General features: G+C 37.2%; 1 protein-coding gene across 2 annotated transcripts; it reads left to right on the top strand.

The window, feature by feature from the left end:
* Positions 1-621: 621 nt before the first annotated feature.
* On the top strand, positions 622-19435 carry LOC139941742 (sodium/potassium/calcium exchanger 5-like). Of its 2 annotated transcripts, none has more exons than XM_071938358.1 (9): positions 622-1179; positions 12524-12739; positions 13096-13179; positions 13528-13626; positions 14732-14762; positions 16169-16440; positions 16867-17136; positions 17945-18046; positions 18971-19435. In XM_071938358.1, exons 1-9 carry the CDS (start codon positions 960-962, stop codon positions 19291-19293), a joined length of 1617 nt encoding a protein of 538 aa, XP_071794459.1. In that variant the 5' UTR covers positions 622-959; the 3' UTR covers positions 19294-19435. The 2 variants fall into 2 exon arrangements, with proteins under 2 accessions (XP_071794459.1, XP_071794458.1); XM_071938357.1 differs by having other exon boundaries at positions 13528-13631; positions 14662-14762.
* The last annotated feature ends 402 nt before the right edge of the window (positions 19436-19837 follow it).

Genomic DNA, 19837 nt, shown 5'->3' with positions numbered 1-19837 from the left:
ACCAACAGGTTACAAGACGACATGATTTCAACAAGTTTACATTGTGAGACTGGAGCCCACCTCAATTTTGCTTAGCAAAATATTAACAGCTTTGTGAAATTAGGCCCTGCTCAATAGACTACTACGCAAATACTTTTGATGCCCATGTATAAGCCACAGAAAATTTTGCTAAGCAGAAATAGGTTGCCACCCCAATATCCATATTACTATTGCGACTGGTGCCCCACTCTTTTTCTGCGAAGAAAATGGCTGAGCAGTATTTTCTGCATAGCTTTGGCCGTGTCCGAAACGACGACTTCGGCTACAGCTACGTCTAGATCAGCGCGTCTACCAGTGTTGAAGAATAGCAGACGCGCGCGATCTAGCCGTAGCTGTAGCCGAAGTCGCCGTTTCGGACACGGCCTTTATGAAGTTGAGCCCTCAGCATGCAGCCCATTCTGCGGCTAACATTAAACGTATTTGTATTCACTTGTTTGTATATTATTTAGTGAGGGCGCACTCTGTTGACAAACCCCCTTCACTGAGTCTCCCGCCATTGGTTGATGACATACATTACCCACGCGTTTAACTGACTCGAGTCGTACATGCATGTATAATGTATTGGGAGTCTAAGCACGAATGGTGGCGTGGCGAGTCATATGGCGTTCCTGCATCGTAATAGTATACTAATTGTGTCATTACACTGAGGGTCAGAGTGTAAGCCGTACAAATTAAAATTAGCAATTTATACTTATGGCAAAAAATGATTAATTTTCGTACAGCAAACATGTAGGAGTTGAGAATCGTCTGTTTCTTCACACAGCAGTAGAGCCATCTCAAACTGGAGCTTCAATATAACACAAACATCATGTAATGAGGATGTATCGCATTATGCACGCAGGGCACTACAGAGGCATAATCTTTACTTCTTGTATACCCACGGGCGAGCAAGCGTGAACGCGCAAAGTACTGCCGTCAAAATGGCCATATGGACGGGTAGACGTCGCAAATCCTCCATGTTCAAATCTGCTATTTGTGGGACTTATATTTGTATCGTGATTGTTTATGCTTCGGTGCTTATTCTTTACGGATTTATCGATCAAATCGTGAAATTCAGCGACGGGGGCGAGTATGTTGTGGCAAGAAAACGACTGGTTCAAGAGACTACGGTTGGAACTCAGGAGATTCTCAATGTAACGGGTAAGTAACAAGACAAGACTTAGAGCAAAGACAGAAACAGATATTAAGAACATCACACTAAGAGAAATTAAGAGACACGTGGAAATGTCGAGTGTCGAGTATCCCTTGATGCGGCACAATATACCCCAAAACAAACCATTATTCCAAACACTATTGTCCAAACACTATTGTTTTTAATTCAAATAATGGAAAATGATTTGAAATTAATTTGTATAGTATTGATTCAAATTGGTATTAAAAACCGAGTTATATTTTCTAATTTCGTTTTTCTCTTCTTTGTTTTGTGTTATTAATTGTGCGATAGTTTTTATCTTATTAGAGAAAGTTTCAAACTGCAGGATTTCCATTTTAATTGTTTCCATAGTGAAATCTAAGATGTGCGGTTTCCCTAGATATTGGTATATTGTTTTCATCCATACCACAATAATGCAATTAGGGTAGGTTTACTTGTCAAAAACTAAGCATACACGTTTTGGGAACATCGGGCTTGATAAAGGTAGCTTATAATACAAATAATTCCCAACACAATAACGAATGACCACAAAGTCGTTTGATTTGTTTTTAGGCATCTGCATGAAAGCACACACATTGTGCAACATTTAATGGTATTTTTTCTGTCATTATTCTGTTGCAACTTCTATGAACAATAATTATGTACAAATTTTCACAGATTTGTTATTCACCAAGTGAGAATACTGGTCTTTGACCATATTACCAAAGGTGTCCAGTGTCTTTAACTCCTCTCTTTTCTATTTGACATTCTCACTCACTGGACATGTTTTTTCCTCTGACAATGACTATGTCAAAGGCACGATGGGCAAGAGAGAGCCTGGGAACCCTTCAGCTTCCAAAGACGCCCCTTGATCCCACCGGGTTGTGAGGCACTCTACACTGCCCCCATATACCCACCCTCTCGACCATGCTCTCGACAAAATTAGCCGGCATCCAATTTGCCCTAGCTACAACCTTGTTCTCACCATGTCACTGCACGCGACTATATACACATCGGTTGATACATTGTTAATGAAGCTATTGAAGACGCTGTGAAGTTCTAATGCCAGTGACTTAACCCAATACTCTTATTCGTGTTATCAGTCAGCATGAACATAATGATTATTGCATTTTGCATCTGATAAAAATAACGGTTTCGGTAAAACACGGTTATCATACGTTGACGATAACCATTAAAGGAACACGTTGCCTTGGATCGGACGAGTTGGTCTATTAAAAGCGTTTGAAACCGTTTGTTATGAAATGCACATGGTTAGAAAGATGTTTTAAAAGTAGAATATAATGATCCACACAAGTATCACTCGAAATTGCACGGTTTTCCTTTTACGTCGCGAACTATCACGGTCGGCCATTTATGAGAGTCAAAATTTTGACTCCCATATTAATGGCCGACCGTGTTAGTCGACAGGGTAAAAAAAAAACACGCAATTTCGAGGCATATTTGTGTAGATCATTGTATTTTACTTTTACAATATCTTTCTAACCATATACATTTTACAATAAACGGTTACAGAACGCTTTTCAAAGACCAACTCGACCGATCCAAGGCAACGTGTTCCTTTAACCATATTCTGACACACACATTTTTACGCTAAGAAATATGGTAAAATTACGTGGGCATTGTGCATAGATTATGTCTGACTTTCCTCCTGCTTATTCAGGGTAGTCATGTGGTTTAAATGGACTATTCTCAATAATTGACTTATTGGAACAACAAGCGGGTATGAAACCACAAGCAATATTTTTATGATGCTTTGAACGTTCCAAATTGCTTTCAAAATGCACATCAGTAATTTGATTACTTAAACAATGTGAAGAAGGAGATTTAAACAAAGAATGAGTCAAGTACAAAGTAATAATTGTTCTTGCTTTATCTGAACACCCAACAGGACATCGAAAAATAAGACACTATAAAGAAATGTTACTTTATTTCCAAAGTATAAAGATGACCCACAAAATTCACTTGAACAATGAAACATCGACGCTACATACTACTATTCGGATAAAAACAGAATGCCAACAAAATTCCCAATCTAAATGAATAATAATATAATAATAATAATAGTAAAAATTTATATAGCGCCATATCCATCGAAAACAATGCTCCATGTCATGGCGCTAATACAGAGAAACATTAAAAATTTAGATAATCAGCAAAAACAACTAGATGTAAAAATAAGTTCAAAATCAAGCGAACAATGATAAGCAATTAAAGAAATTAACAATATACAATGGAAAGGTATCAAATATACAATAGGAGTATGCACAATTTAAAACTGCAAAGAGATTGTACAAACAGACCAGCTGTGACCAAAATGAATCTATCTGATGCTAACCGTGGTGAAATATCTATACACTATTCAATATTTAAAGGCAGTGGGCACTATTGGTAATTGTCAAAATCCAGTCTTCTCACTTGGTGTATCTCAACATATACATAAAATAACAAACCTGTGAAAATTTGAGCTCGATTGGTCATCGGAGTTGCGAGATAACTATGAAAGAAAAAAACACCCTTGTCACACCAAGTTGTGTGCTTTCAGATGCTTGATTTCGAGACCTCAAATTCTAAACTTGAGGTCTCGAAATCAAATTCGTGGAAAATTACTTCTTTCTCGAAAACTACGTCACTTCAGAGGGAGCCGTTTCTCACAATGTTTTATACTATCAACCTCTCCCCATTACTCGTTACCAAGTGAGGTTTTATGATAATTATTATTTTGAGTAATTACCAATAGTGTCCACTGCCTTTAAATTATTGAATACCACATATTATTTTATTGTACAAGATGTCAGGATAATTGACAATACGTTTTATTATATTTCGGAACAGAACAAAAATTAAAAGGTCACAGATTTACAAATAACTTACAGGGTTTACAGAAGGTAATGGTGAAAGACTTTGAGAAAACATTAAAACATCAATTCTCGATATCGAGACTTACGGATTTATTTTAAACACATGCCATGACACGGCGAAACGTGCGGAAACAAGGGTGGGTTTTCCCGTTATTTTCTCCCGACTCCGATGACCAATGTTATTGAGCCTAAATTTTCACAAGTTTATAAGTTGTGATACACGAAGTGTGGGCCTTGGACAATACTGTTTACCGAAAGTGTCCAATGGCTTTAATGTCGTATTAAATACTAACTTGTTTTTATTTTAAGCATTATCATACGGCATACATTAGCCAAATAGTTCCGTTAGTTGATGTTCACAGAAGTAATATGTATTCCCGATTAATTTACTTTTTGTATCAAGCATTTTACTTAATCATGAAATCAACTTTAAAGGGAACCAAAAGTACGAAACAAATTGCACTGAACCAAAACAAAACGTTAATATGCTAATTCTATAGCTGCAGGACAAAATTTATTTATGAGCATTTAATTTATGCTTAAACAAACAATAATCAGATGTTACGGGTGGTAGGGAATTGTTTGCCGATATGCACTAATTGAAATGTTTTACAGTCTGTTTCCTAAGAAAACAAATCATGCTTAGAATCCTATTTTTGTATCTGTCTCTCTGCAACACATTGAAGACACGCATCTAAGAAATAAGAAATAAACCAAATTCTGAGAGAAGAAAAGGTTGTTGTGTCAATTGATCGTCGCAATGCATTTCCATTTGATAACATATTCATAGTAGACCTATACCCAGAATGCATACAAGTACTGTAGACTTAATGAACTGACTCATTCAGGTAGACAGTCTTGCTAAATGGAGTCTTGAAATTGTCTGATTTTATGATCAGGGACACTTCAAACATCAGGAATATTACGATCGTATCTTATGACCGTGATATTTATGCATCCAATGAAGCATTCTTAATTGAAGCGTTTCCTTGGCAACCGTTGCCACCTAGAAATAGCTTAGTGTCATGTGTTAAAGGCAGTGGACACTATTGGTAATTACTCAAAATAATTATTAGCATAAAACCTTTCTCGGTGACGAGTAATGAGGAGAGGTTGATGGTATAAAACATTGTGAGTAACGGCTCCCTCTGAAGTGCCATAGTTTTCGAGAAATAAGTAATTTTCCACGAATTTGATTTCGAGACCTCAGATTTAAAACTTGAGGTCTCGAAATCAACCATCTAAACACACACAACTTCGTGTGACTAGGGTGTTTTTTTCTTTCATTATTATCTCGCAAGTTCGATGACCGATTGAGCTCAAATTTTCACAGGTTTGTTATTTTATGCATATGTTAAGATACACCAACTGTGAGGGCTAGTCTTTGACAATTACCAACAGTGTCCACCGCCTTTAATGCTGATGCAAATACTGTTCTCATTGGGTACTCTAAAGCTGTTTTGCCTCATGATGTAAAGTAATGGCAGTAAGGAATGCGTGTATTTGCCAGGCGGCCCCGAACACATAAAATGTATTCATTTATTTATTATACCTGCAACTAAATCTGACCACACTTTAGGAAGAGACTTGATACAGTATGCTTTGACGACCAACGTACTTGTGGTAAACGGCAGTTGCTTGTATTAACCAGAGGGTTGAGTGTATTGTGACCATCAAAACCAGGGGGCTTTAAAAGTGCTTTATAGAAAATAATAGTAAGTACTTCAAATAGAAGCTCCTGACAGTCAGACTATTCAGTGAAATAAACGGTAGTAAATTTAAACTAGAGATTGAGAGTTTGTGAACAAACTCAAGGTGTTCGGTTTTCGGGAGTAAAAGCCTGGATTAAAAAACAAATATTACACCTTGCTTTGTTCTCAAGATTTGTAATAAATGATTCAAATTGCAAAAACTGTCAAAACAACATGATTACGTCATCTAGTAAAAGTGTATGTTTGGTGACGTCATCGGTAATATTTGTTTTAAACCAGACCTTTGCCAGACTTGTATGCTGTGATGGTAAAGCATCAAAGGATGTATATTTCAACCTAAAAGGCAATAAACAACGCCCTTTCAAATCATTTCACAGTCACATCCGGTTTAAACAGGTCAAAAGGTCAACGAAAGTTCACCAACATATCCATTTCTGTAAAGTATGTAACGCCCTTTCATATAATGTATAGATTGTCAAAATAGCTTATGTAGTTTAGGTTATATGAACTTAGGAAATATTGACGACTGTAGAAAAGACTGTAAGGGGCATGTATGTTTTAACCGCCTTGAACGAAGACTATTCTTCATGAAGCTTTTTCGCGCTCTATGGATGATCACTGGAGCGTGACTCTGCTGCACCGCTAATACACTACACGTTGTGTGTATGCCTACGTGCAATGTTTATGCACATACCAATGGGGATTTACGTTGTTCTTTAGACGTGAATTTTGAAATTTTCAACCTCTCCTTTGAGCCGGAAGACAACATCAAAATGGGGTCATGTCTGTGGGGCGTTTACGGAGTTTTCAATGACGATTCCGATGATGTTTCGATTGTAAGAATCCCTCATGTAGATCAAAAGTTATGATTTTTTGAATTAATAAACTTTGAATATTCATAACTCAAGAATTGATGACGTCATCATGACGTAACTCACACGGTTTCTTCTCCTAATAAATCGCCAACTATGTGTGAAGTTTCAAGTTCATACGAGTTTTGGAAAGGCGCTTTTGTTAGCGGACAAGGGACGCTGATAAGAAGAAGAAGAAGAAGAAGAAGTATGAAGAACTAGAGATTGAGAGTTTGTGAACAAACTCAAGGTGTTCGGTTTCCGGGAGTAAAAGCCTGGATTAAAAAACAAATATTACACCTTGCTTTGTTCTCAAGATTTGTAATAAATGATTCAAATTGCAAAAACTGTCAAAACAACATGATTACGTCATCTAGTAAAAGTGTATGTTTGGTTACGTCATCGGTAATATTTGTTTTAAACCAGACCTTTGCCAGACTTGTATGCTGTGATGGTAAAGCATCAAAGGATGTATTTTTCAACCTAAAAGGCAATAAACAACGCCCTTTCAAATCATTTCACAGTCACTTCCGGTTTAAACAGATCAAAAGGTCAACGAAAGTTCACCAACATATCCATTTCTGTAAAGTACGTAAAGCCCTTTCATATAATGTATAGATTGTCAAAATAGCTTATGTAGTTTAGGTTATATGAACTTAGGAAATATTGACGACTGTAGAAAAGACTGTAAGGGGCATGTATGTTTTAACCGCCTTGAACGAAGACTATTCTTCATGAAGCTTTTTCGCGCTCTATGGATGATCACTGGAGCGTGACTCTGCTGCACCGCTAATACACTACACGTTGTGTGTATGCCTACGTGCAATGTTTATGCACATACCAATGGGGATTTATGTTGTTCTTTAGACGTGAATTTTGAAATTTTCAACCTCTCTTTTGAGCCGGAAGACAACATCAGGGTCATGTCTGTGGGGCGCTTATGGAGTTTCCAAAGACGATGCCGATGATGTTTTGATTGTAAGAATCCCTCATATAGATCAAAAGTTATGATTTTTTGAATTAATAAACTTTGAAAATTCGCTAACTATGTGTGAAGTTTCAAGTTCATACGAGTTTTGGAAAGGCGCTTTTGTTAGCGGACAAGGGACGCTGAGAAGAAGAAGAAGACGAAGTATGAAGAAAAAGAAAAAAAACGAACAACTAGATATAGTGTTTGTAGAAACAAACACTAGGTGTTGGGCTATTGTTGGGTCAGTGTTTGAATCAATGAAAAAAGTGTTGTTGATAGCTCGTCAAATTGCAAAGTATTTAAAACCAAACAGTTTTCTCGATTTGAAATAGTTTTATGGTAAAGCATCAAAAAGTGTACATTTCAACCTAAAAGCTTCAAAATAGTGCCTTTTCAAAACATTGTACAGACACATCCGGTTTAAAAAAGTCAAAAGGTCAAGAGAAGGTCACTAACATACCCATTTTTGTGAAGTACGTAAGTACCCTTTCATATGATGTATAAGATTGTCAAAATAGCTTTTGTGGTTGAGGAAATGTGAACTGATGAATAATGACGACTAGAGGAAAGACTAACTAACCGGAAGGGAAATGTTTTTTGAAAACGCCTTGAAAACAGACTACGTACGTAAAGCCCTTTCATATGATGTACAGTATAGGTTGTAAAAATAGCTTTTGTGTTTGAGGACATATGAACTTATGCATAATGACGACTGATTACACCGCATACTTACACCTGGTGACCGCAATGCACCGCATGCTTACACGTGGCGACAAAGTACATGTATATGTAATTGTAAAATCTTTACGCGCAATCAATGGGGGAATTTTGTAGTTCTTTCTACATGAATTTTGAAATTTTCAACCTCTCTTTTGAGCCGGAAGACGGTTGTAAAAATCCCTCATGTACATCAAAAGTTATGATTTTTCGAAATAATAAACTTTGAATTAGTGTATCTCGTCAACTGATGACGTCATCATGACGTAACAACTTGTGCATCATCTACTGGTTATTGTCTACCTGTGTGCAAAGTTTCAACTTAATGCAAGCTTCGCATCTATGGTTTTACTTGCGGACAATCGACTCTGAGAGGAAGAAGAAAAACTAAAAAAAAAAAAACTAGATATATTGTTTGTAGAAACAAACACTAGGTGTTCGGCTATTGTTGGGTCATTGTTTGAATAAACGAAACAAGTATTGTTAATAGCACGTCAAATTACAAAGAACTCAAAACCAAACAGTTTTCTCGATGTGTAATAATTTTATGGAAAAAGCATCAAAAAGTGTATATTTCAACTTAAAAGCCTTTAAATAATGCCTTTTCAAAGCATGTTACAGGCTCTTCAAGTTTAAAAAGGTCAAAAAGTCAACAGAAGGTCACCAACATACCAATTTTTGTGGAATACGTGAGGCCCTTTCATATGATGTATTGATTGTAAAAAAAAATTTTTATTGAGGAAACGTGAACTGATGAATAACGGCGACTGGAGAAGAGACTAACTAACCAGAAGGGAAATGTTTGTTGAAAACGCCTTGAAAACAGACTACGTACGTAAGCCCTCTCATATGATGTATAGTTTGTCAAAAAAGCTTTTGTGGTTGAGGACATAGGAACTTATGCATAATGACGACTGGAGAAGAGACTAACTAACCAAAGGGGAAATGTTTGTTGAAAACACCTTGAAAACAGACTACGTACATAAAGCCCTTTCATATGATGTATAGATTGTCAAAACAGCTTGTGTGGTTGAGGATATTAGGAGCTTATGCATAATGACGACTGGAGAAGAGACTAACTAACCGGGAGGGAAATCTTTGTTGAAAACGCCTTGAAACAGACTAAAACGAAGCTATTTATAGGAAGAAAAAAAATTAAATACAAAAATAATCAATACAAATTTCCGTCGCCAAGTGGTTCCCATCCAAATACTGACTGAGCCCGATTTTGCGTAACTTCAGTGACCGGACGAGAACCGGTGTTATCAACGCAGTATGGTCGTAGATAAAACTAATGAATTACTTTTGAAAAAAACTGACATTATGTTGAGAACGCCTCGAACGCAGACTAAAACGATCAACACGTGGTGCAGAGCGTGACTATGCTCCTCAATGCACCGCATACTTACACGTGGTGACCGCAATGCACCGCATGCTTACACGTGGTGACAAAGTACATGTACATGTAATTGTAAAACTTTTACGCGCAACCAATCGGGGAATTTTGTAGTTCTTTATACATGAATTTTGAAATGTTCAACCTCTCTTTTGAGCCGGAAGACAAAATCGGAGTTTTTAATGCCCTTTCCGATGATGTATTGATTGTAAAAATCCCTCATGTAGATCAAAAGTTATAATTTTTTGAAATAATAAACTTTGAATTAGTGTATCTCGTCAACTGATGACGTCATCGTGACGTAACAACTTTAGAATAATCTACTGGTCGTTGTCTACCTGCATCCAAAGTTTCAACTCTATGCAACCTTCGCAACTTTGCTTTACCTTGCGGACAATCGACTCTGAGAAGAAGACGAAAAACTAAAAAAAACAAAAACGAACAATAACAAAGAGTTGTTCGGGCTGTTGCCCGAACACCTAAAATAACGAACAATAACAAAGAGTTGTTCGGGCTGTTGCCCGAACACCTAAAAAAAAAACAAAAAAAAAACCCGAACAAAATCAAAGATTTGTTCGGGCTGTTGCCTGAACACCTAAAAATAAGAGGTGTTCCGGGCTGTTGGCCCGAACACCTAAAAAGAAAAAAAAACGAACAAAAATAAGAGGTGTTCCGGGCTGTTGGCCCGAACACCTAAAAAGAAAAAAAAAAACGAACAAAAATAAGAGGTGTTCCGGGCTGTTGGCCCGAACATCTAAAAAGGAAAAAAAAAAAACGAACAAAAATAAGAGGTGTTCCGGGCTGTTGGCCCGAACACCTAAAAAGAAAAAAAAACACCTAAAAATAAGAGGTGTTCCGGGCTGTTGGCTCGAACACCTAAAAAGAAAAAAAAAAACGAACAAAAATAAGAGGTGTTCCGGGCTATTGGCCCGAACACCTAAAAAGAAAAAAAACGAACAAAAATAAGAGGTGTTCCGGGCTTTTGGCCCGAACACCTAAAAAGAAAAAAAAAACGAACAAAAATAAGAGGTGTAACGGGCTGTTGGCCCGAACACCTAAAAAGAAAAAAAAAACGAACAAAAATAAGAGGTGTTCCGGGTTGTTGGCCCGAACACCTAAAAAGAAAAAAAAAAACGAACAAAAATAAGAGGTGTTCCAGGCTGTTGCCCGAACACCTAAAAAAAACCTAAAAAAAAAACCGAACAAAATCAAAGAGTTGTTCGGGCTGTTGCCCGAACACCTAAAAATAAGAGGTGTTCCGGGCTGTTGGCCCGAACACCTAAAAAGAAAAAAAAACAACAAAAATAAGAGGTGTTCCGGGCTGTTGGCACGAACACCTAAAAAGAAAAAAAAAAACGAACAAAAATAAGAGGTGTTCCGGGCTGTTGGCCCGAACACCTAAAAAGAAAAAAAAGAAGAAAACAAACAAAAATAAGAGGTGTTCCGGGCTGTTGGCCCGAACACCTAAAAAGAAAAAAAACGAACAAAAATAAGAGGTGTTCCGGGCTGTTGGCCTGAACACCTAAAAAGAAAAAAAAACGAACAAAAATAAGAGGTGTTCCGGGCTGTTGGCCCGAACACCTAAAAAGAAAAAAAAAACGAACAAAAATAAGAGGTGTTCCGGGCTGTTGGCCCGAACACCTAACAAAGCTTGTCACAAACTATTTGTTTTTTTTCACCAACATTGTCCCGATATCATGAACTATAAAAAGACGCACAACGAGATGTACATTTCATCATAGTTGAGTTTTCTGCACTGATATTAAATGTCTACGTTGATTTCCATGGGAATAAAATATCTATACAAAGGTCAATGCAATTTATTTGCAAATTGCATGTAGAAAATAAAATCTTGTCTGATCCATCAATCATTGCTGAATTAATGGATTGAAGAGTTGGGTATATATACCTGGAGGCGATCATAGGGAAATCGACATGACAGACATGTCAGCTCGTCATGTCAGTACAACGTCTGAATAAAATAGGAATAAAAACGAATACACTTAATTTGTAAATGACATTTCATGATTGATTATCATGACATGAGATGTACTCAAAGATTAGAAAAGGTTCTGTAATTGTCTGTAGCAATAACGGGCTCGTCATTTATGAGTAAAGGAGAAGCTGTCCTGTAAAAGTCCTTTTCGCATTAATAAGTCAAGAAGTCAATTTCATCGGGCCGAAAAACACTGATTGTGCTGTTGGATCCCTATATAAATTTTTCTTTAAAGGAAACAGATTTAGTAGAGGTAGACCTATATAAACTGTTTTTTTTTCCCGGGTGATCTTAGTCTGCGTTCAGACACGAGATGAACATAAAGATGGCTCCATCCTCCAGGAGGAACATCTGTCTCAAAGATAAATGCATAATATTGTTGCTGAAGACGAGTATATACATAGGCCCCTAGATTATGATGAGTTTGTGAATTAGTCCAAACATGTCCCTCGCCTCGAATCGTGGCTCGAGGGGAATTCTAGTTTGCTTCTAGTGTTGATCAACGACGGTGCAAATCCATACTTAAAATATTTAGTTATGTCTGCTGTAACTGAGTCAAGCGCCGGAATGACCGGTCATATGAAGTATTTAATAGTAGAGTGATGATAGAGCAAGAGATAGGTTTCAAAACGTGATACCTCAACGATATACTGCCACATGAAAAACACCTGCACTGAAAATACATAGTATGTGAGTGGGTGTATATAGCGCAATCATTACTGACACTGAGAATTGTGTATAAACATCCAATTAATCCAAAAACTGCATTGTTTGTAATTTACTAAAATCTTGAAATTGTCTATTTCTCTATTGTTATTATCTTTTTCATAGGATCTACATCTCCAACAGTAACAGATGACAGTTTGGAGTTGATAGACAATTGTACAACACCTTCTATTGACAACTTTCCCTCCGGATTATTCAGCGTAGACTCACTTCGTCGAGGCGCCTTGTCTATAAACGTTATTGCAGTCGTTTATATTTTTGGCGCACTTGCAATTGTATGTGACAGTTACTTCATGCCTGCATTGGAAATCATATGTTCAGGTAGGTTTCAAGCATATAGATGATGGATTATTGTTACTGCGCGACCTCCACTCTGTGTGGTAAGGTGTGAACTATGGATGTTGACATTTTAATCTAAGAGAGATATCGCACTTATTGTACGTACAAAGTAAACAATTCCCGTTGAGATAATATCAAAAGATATATATACATATATTTAATACATATCTCTACGGATATCTCTATAGTAATAGAATGTACGCCATAGTGAACATTACACCGCATTATAATTAAACATTTTCAATCAATATAATTTGTCGACTAGTCCTTTAGTTGTCAATATTGCCACCTTTGTTTACCTTTTTTTATCATTCCACTTTGATTGTTTTATTTCTTAGTTCTTAATCTATCCGAGGATGTCGCGGGAGCAACTTTTATGGCTATTGGAGGATCAGCCCCAGAGCTATTTACATCTGTCATTGGTAAGACACTTCAAGAAATATCTTATGACGTATCTTAAGATAACAATTTTAACCCGAACAGCCTTGTTCCAGTATCAACATAAACTGGTTGTGCATTAAATTATATTACGAAGACATAGTCAATGATTTATATTCATCTGAATAATTAATTACACAAAGCTTCGTTGTAATGCAAAACGTGAGTGTGGCACCAATCAATGATATTAAAACATTATGGAATTTTAGCTGATTAGCTGTTTCTGCTTAACACTATTTTGTCAGTGTTTAGCACGTTTTTTGCTCAACACAAATTTTAAAATTACAATTGTTTATATTTTTCGATAATTAATCGATGTTTTTATCGATCAGGTGTGTTTATCAGTAAAGGAGATATTGGAGTTGGGACCATCTTGGGCTCAGCTGTCTTCAATGTTCTCTTTGTGATTGGTCTGTGTGGACTGCTTGCTGGTAAGGTACGAAAGAGCCAAGAAAACTGATGACAATCTCTAATTCAAATGTGGAGATTCGTCAGTATGGCGTGGAAGTAAACGTGAAGTTTTCGGTATTAGTGATTATTTTATGGTGTACGATAATTTCCGATGAGGCAATAACTTGTGAAATAAGTAAAGAGACTAAATTGTGTACGTCTTTCAGCCACTGTTAAAGCCATTGGACGCTTTCGGTAAACAGTATTGTCCAAGGCACACACTTCGTGTATCACAACTTCTATAATTAACAAACCTGTGAAAATTTAGGCTCAATCCGTCATCGGAGTTGGAGAAATTAACGAGAAAACCCACCCTAGTTTATGCACGTTTCGCCGTGCCATGACATGTGTTTAAAATAAATCCGTAATTCTCGATATCGAGAATTGATGACAGTTTTAACGTTTTCTCAAAAAGTAAAGCATTTCATGGAATAATATTTCAATGGAAGTCTTTCACCATTACCTTCTGTAAACCCTGTAAGTTAATTGTAAATATGTGAACTTAAAAAACAAATTCTGTACCGAAAGTGTCCAATGGCTTTAACTTATTTAAAATATAAACGTTTTTACTTTGACAATATAATTTTCAATATGAAACGCAACCTGATATATTAGGTGGAGTATTATTTTAAATCTTTGTTGGGAGAGATTGAATAAAATGACGAGACCGCTAATAGTAACATTTTCGAAGACTTAGTCTCTGGTCGTTTGATCTGCCGACACTGGCACAGTCTTAGGCCGTGTCCGAAACGACGACTTCGGCTACAGCTACGTCTAGATCAGCGCGTCTACCAGTGTTGAAGAATAGGCAGACGCGCGCGATCTAGCCGTAGCTGTAGCCGAAGTCGCCGTTTCGGACACGGCCAAAGTCTCCGTTCCAAACATTTGATTTCTTTACACTGACACAGACTAGACATGCATTTTGATATCTTGACACTACGTACAATTGTGCCTCTTTTTCATAGGCATTGTTTTTTATATTTATTATCGTCACTGACACTTTTTCTTGTTTTCAGGCATTTGACCTGTCATGTTGGCCATTAACCAGGGATTCATGTTGTTACATTATCTCAATTCTTGCACTAGTCTTTGTCGTTGCGGATGGTTTGGTCGTGTGGTAAGTAGACGTGATTGTCATCAACTAATGTATGCCTATAACATGGCCCAATTTCATGGCTCTGCTTACCGCCGAATTCTGCGCTTACGATCACGATTCCCCGCCCACGTGCAAGCGCCGAATTTCTGCGCTAGCCTTGTAAGCGTAGAATGCCTAGTAACGTGGAGTACGCACGCGCAGAAGCCCAAATTCGCCGCTAACCCATGAAATACTCTTGCCGTAAGCACAGAATTCCTTGCTTCCGTAAGCGCCGATTCTGTGCTTACGGTAAGCAGAGCCAAGAAATTGGGCCCAGTTGTTTTCAGTCAGTAACATCGTTTGGAACTACACCATTATTTGAAACTTAAAAAAACAACATTTTATTTGACTCCTTCACTGTAGCGTTTGAAACTGAATGTTTTAGTGTGGCGTGCTCAATCCCCACTCAGCGCTTTGATAAATACATTGAGTTTATAAACCGCACCTGTTTGTGTCAATCGATTATCACCGAAAGGTTTGTGTCAGCTAAACACTCATGTATAACTGACTTTCTGATGGATCGAGACAAAAATAATCATAGGAAATTAGTGTTCAAAATAATTATTACATTTTCGTGTCTAAATTGAGCAAACCACCAGCTTGCATATGATTATGATGATAAAAATATAAAGCAATTGTCATCAACACTTCTTGTGATATTGCAATATGGAGATGTAATGTTAACACTATACGGTAATTCAAATAGCCTAAAGCGAGCCATGCGCTTTTTAAACAAAACCTGCTAAAACCCTGCAAATTGTTAAGTTATTTTTAAAATTATTTAGCACAACAAAACGAAACCCTTAGTCAAACTGACTGTATAAAAATACATTCCTACACGAATGGATTTATATAAAAAGTGAACGTAATACCGTAACACCTGTTAGCCTGCTATAAATAGGTTTTCTATGAAACCCACATCGTTTGTTTAAACTGAAGTCATATATTTTTCCCCACTTAAAGGCAGTGGACACTATTGGTAATTGTCAAAGACTAGCCTTCACAGCTGGTGTATCTCAACATAAGCATAAAATAGCAAACCTGTGAAAATTTGTGCTCAATCGGTCATCGGAGTTTCGAGATGATAAAACAACCCTTGTCACACGAAGTTGTGTGCGTTTAGATGGTTGATTTCGAGACCTCAAGTTCTAAATCTGAGGTCTCGAAATCAAATTCGTGGAAAATTACTTCTTTCTCGGAAACTATGGCACTTCAGAGGGTGCCGTTTCTCACAATGTTTTATACCATCAACCTCTCCCTATTACTTGTCACCAAGAAAGGTTTTATGCTAATAGTTATTTTGAGTAATTACCAATAGTGTCCACTGCCTTTAATAATTATTTTGTTCACAATTTGTCTTTATTTCATCTTCTTCTTTCGTGTGTTAGGTCTGAATCTTTGGTTCTTCTAATCCTATATGCTCTGTACATTACCCTGATGTACTTTAACCCACCGACTGAGCGTTATGTAAATCGTAAGATGTCTACCTGTAGATGTAAGAAACTTGCAGGTGTAGATGGAAGACGAGGAGTAACGGGGGAACCAAGAGGAGACTTTACGGAGCTTGCTAATTTAATGGAAGAGGGAGAGGGGTCTGATGAGGATGATGAGGAGGTTGCTCTTCATATGGTCAATGGAAATGGAAGTCTTAAGAAAGAAGGTATTACTCAATCATTCTAAGGTTGTGTTACAAGTGTAGGACTCGTTGACCAATTCATCTTTTGAGAGCTTAAATTAAACCTGTTTCCAGAATGCTATAATACAATTGACGTTTGACGCAGCTTGTTTCCAAAATCGGCATGGGATGAGCGCACATCCAGTCCAGTTTATTTTCTCAAGGAATATAAACCAATCAGAATGTCTGAAACGTTTGAAATATTGAGTTGATCAAAAATAAGTTGGAGCACTACAAACGGATATCATTCGCAATGGACTGTAGAATGTTGTCAGTTGAATGAACAGTTCAACTATTATGATCTTTCGAATCCCATCGCTATAAATTGGTTGTGCAGTTTGACTAGACAACGCAATGTTTGCACATGCATCATGTTATTCAAACACCCGTTTTTTCATCTTTCCAATGTAGATAAAAAGGAAAGAAGTCAAACTAGAGACGAGGGAACATTTAGACAAGATGAAGATGAAGAAGATCCAAAGTCACCTCTTGAGATTCCCAAAGGATGTCTTCAAATATTCAGCTGGAGTTTAACATTACCAGCCCTACTGCTATTCTATGTCACTATTCCTGATTGTAGAAAGAAGGCGTGGGCGAGGTGGTACCCCGTCACATTCTTGGTTGCTCTTGCGTGGATTGCTGGATTGACATACGTTTTGGTTTGGATGGTCACTATTGTAGGTGAGTTTATTTTATTGAGAAATTGGGGCAACGAAAAAGATATTTCGTAAAGTGGAATAGTAGATGGGCAATTTGGTACAATTCTCATTATTACTGGGTGTATAATAATAATAAGAAATGCTTATATAGCGCAATTCAGTACTGCAAGTACTCTCAATGCGCTTTACAAAACAAATAAACACAATTATACAATAGAAAGCAACAAATAAACTAAACAATACAGTTATTACAAAAAAGATTGAGTGAATAAGTGAGTTTTGAGACGGGATTTGAAGAGGTCCGGGTTTATCTGGGAACGGAGAGTAGCAGGAAGAGAGTTCCAAAGTGTGGGTGCGCTGAAAGCAAAGGTTCTTTTACCGTACGTTTTTGTTCTGTATGGGGGAACTTGTAGGAGAAGCTGTGAAGAGGATCTAAGTGACCTTGTCGGGGTGTATGGCGTTATCAGTTCAGAAATGTAATGAGGGGATAGACCATGGACAGCGTTGAACGCGAGGAGCAGGACTTTGTACTGTATGCGAGCATTGACAGGAAGCCAATGCATAGAAAAAACAATCTGTAAAAAACTTTGACTCAATTGGTCATCGAAGTTGCAAGAGAATGGTGAAAGAACACGTTGCACAAAATGTGTATGCTTTCAGAAACCAAAATAAGTTTTTAGGCTAACAATTATTTTGAGTAGTTACCAATAGTGTCTGTGCCTTTTTAATTGTAGTTTTGTGTAAATATGTAGGGCCAAATACGAAGAACAATAACATCCCAGTTGCAATTGATATGCCAACATCAATCCACATTTTATTTCTTTGTAAAGGATTCGTTCTCGAGATACCAGACACAGTGATGGGTTTGACTTTACTAGCAGCTGGTTCCAGTGTTCCTGATCTCATATTGAGTGTAATAGCTGCTAGGGAAGGTAGGAAACACGACTGTTTGGCCGTTTTTAGTCTTTGCACTGAGTGAATGTAAGGCTATGATAATTCCGATGCGAAACATAATTATAGTAAAAAACTTAACCAAGTGAAGTCCTATAATACCATGTAACTTGTAAAAATTGCTACAGAATGATTTATTTAAAAGCAAGTCCGTGCACCTTCAGGCTTCACTACACCTAAATCCTTCACTATTTATGAATCATGATTATGTGTAATTGTCGCTTATAGTGGCTAAGGTGATATAGTGGCACAGGGTGTATGCGTACACCGTGTCACAAACACATTGTGGGTGGGGGTTGGAGCGAGATAATGCACCAACCTCAATAATTTAGGCATTAAACTTCTGCTTAAAGCCATTATACACTTTCGGTAAACAGTATTGTCCAAGTCCCACACTTCGTGTATCACAACTTATATATAAAATAACAATCCTGTGGAAATTTAGGCTCAATCGGACATCGGAGTCGGGAGAAAATAACGGGAAAACCCACTCCTGTTTTCGCGCGTTTCGCCGTGTCATGACATGTGTTTATATAACAAATCCGTAATTCTCGTTAACGAGAATTTATATTGTTTTACCGTTTTCTCAAAAAGTAAAGCATTTCATGGACTAATATTTCAAGAGAAGTCTTTCACCTTTACCTTCTGTAAACCCTGTAAATTATTTGTAAATCTGTGAACTTTTTTGTTTGTTTTGTACCGAAAGGGTCCAATGGCTTTAATTAAAAAGGTTACACGGTTTTAGTTGCATGGACTGAATAAATCCCATCAACATCGAACATTAATTCTAAAAATTTTCCAATCAAGAGTTTTCGTTTTGTTTTCAAGCCTTATTTTTCAATACATTTTGGATCATTTTGGTTAATGATGAGATCCTTGTTTTCTTGATTTCTCCCTACGTCTAGGTTATGGTGATATGGCAATCTCTCATTCTATTGGAAGTAATTTATTCGACATCTTACTTGGTCTGGGACTTCCGTGGTTTCTCAGCTCGATTGTTGTTTCTGGGCGACCTGTCGTCATCCACAGTTCAGGGGTAATATACATCACGGCCATGTTGCTAGGCAACGTCGTCATCACTGTGGTCTTAATAAGAGCGAATGGTTTCATATTGAATAAGAAGTTGGGCTTTTTATTGGTTGTCTTATATGTAGTCTTTTTGGTCTTGTCAATCTTCTTTGAGATGCATTCAATCTTAGGAATGACAATTCTGCCGCTGTGCACTTAATCATTATCATTAACCTTTCTAGAAATAATATTATCAAGACATATTGATCAATTTTAATACAACAAAACAACCGAACAATTAAAGGAACACGTTGCCTTGGATCGGACGAGTTGGTCAAAACAAAAGCGTTTGTAACAGTTTTTTATATAATGCATATGGTTGGAAAGATGTTTTAAAAGTAGAATACAATGATCCACACAAGTTTGCCTCGAAATTGCGTGGTTTTCCTTCTACTGTGCGAACTAACACGGTCGGCCATTTATGGGAGTCAAAATTTTGACCCCCATAAATGGCCGACGTGTTAGTCGACAAGGTAAAAGGAAAACCACGCAATTTCGAGGCATGTTTGTGTGGATCATTGTATTCTACTTTTACAACATCTTTCCAGCCATATGCATTTTATAAAAAACGGTTACAAACGCTTTCCTAAGACCAACTCGACCGATCCAAGGCAATGTGTTTCTATAAGTAACTATTCTGCCTGTTGATGCATTTCTCATCCATTTTATGTCTTGACATTCCGTTGTCATAAAGGCCATAATAA

This window comes from Asterias amurensis, chromosome 9 (genome assembly GCF_032118995.1).
Source record: "Asterias amurensis chromosome 9, ASM3211899v1".
In the NCBI taxonomy this organism is placed as follows: domain Eukaryota; kingdom Metazoa; phylum Echinodermata; class Asteroidea; order Forcipulatida; family Asteriidae; genus Asterias; species Asterias amurensis.
Note: the sequence above shows the minus strand (reverse complement) of the source record. Positions and strands in the feature narration are given on the sequence as shown.

Bases quoted from the DNA above. Each gene is read 5' to 3' on its own strand.
- LOC139941742 (XM_071938357.1), top strand. From the start codon at position 960: ATGGCCATATGGACGGGTAGACGTCGCAAATCCTCCATGTTCAAATCT. The intron at 12,740-13,095 runs GTAGGTTTCAAG...TTTATTTCTTAG, and splicing joins ATTGGAAATCATATGTTCAG to TTCTTAATCTATCCGAGGAT. The intron at 14,763-16,168 runs GTAAGTAGACGT...TTCGTGTGTTAG, and splicing joins GCGGATGGTTTGGTCGTGTG to GTCTGAATCTTTGGTTCTTC.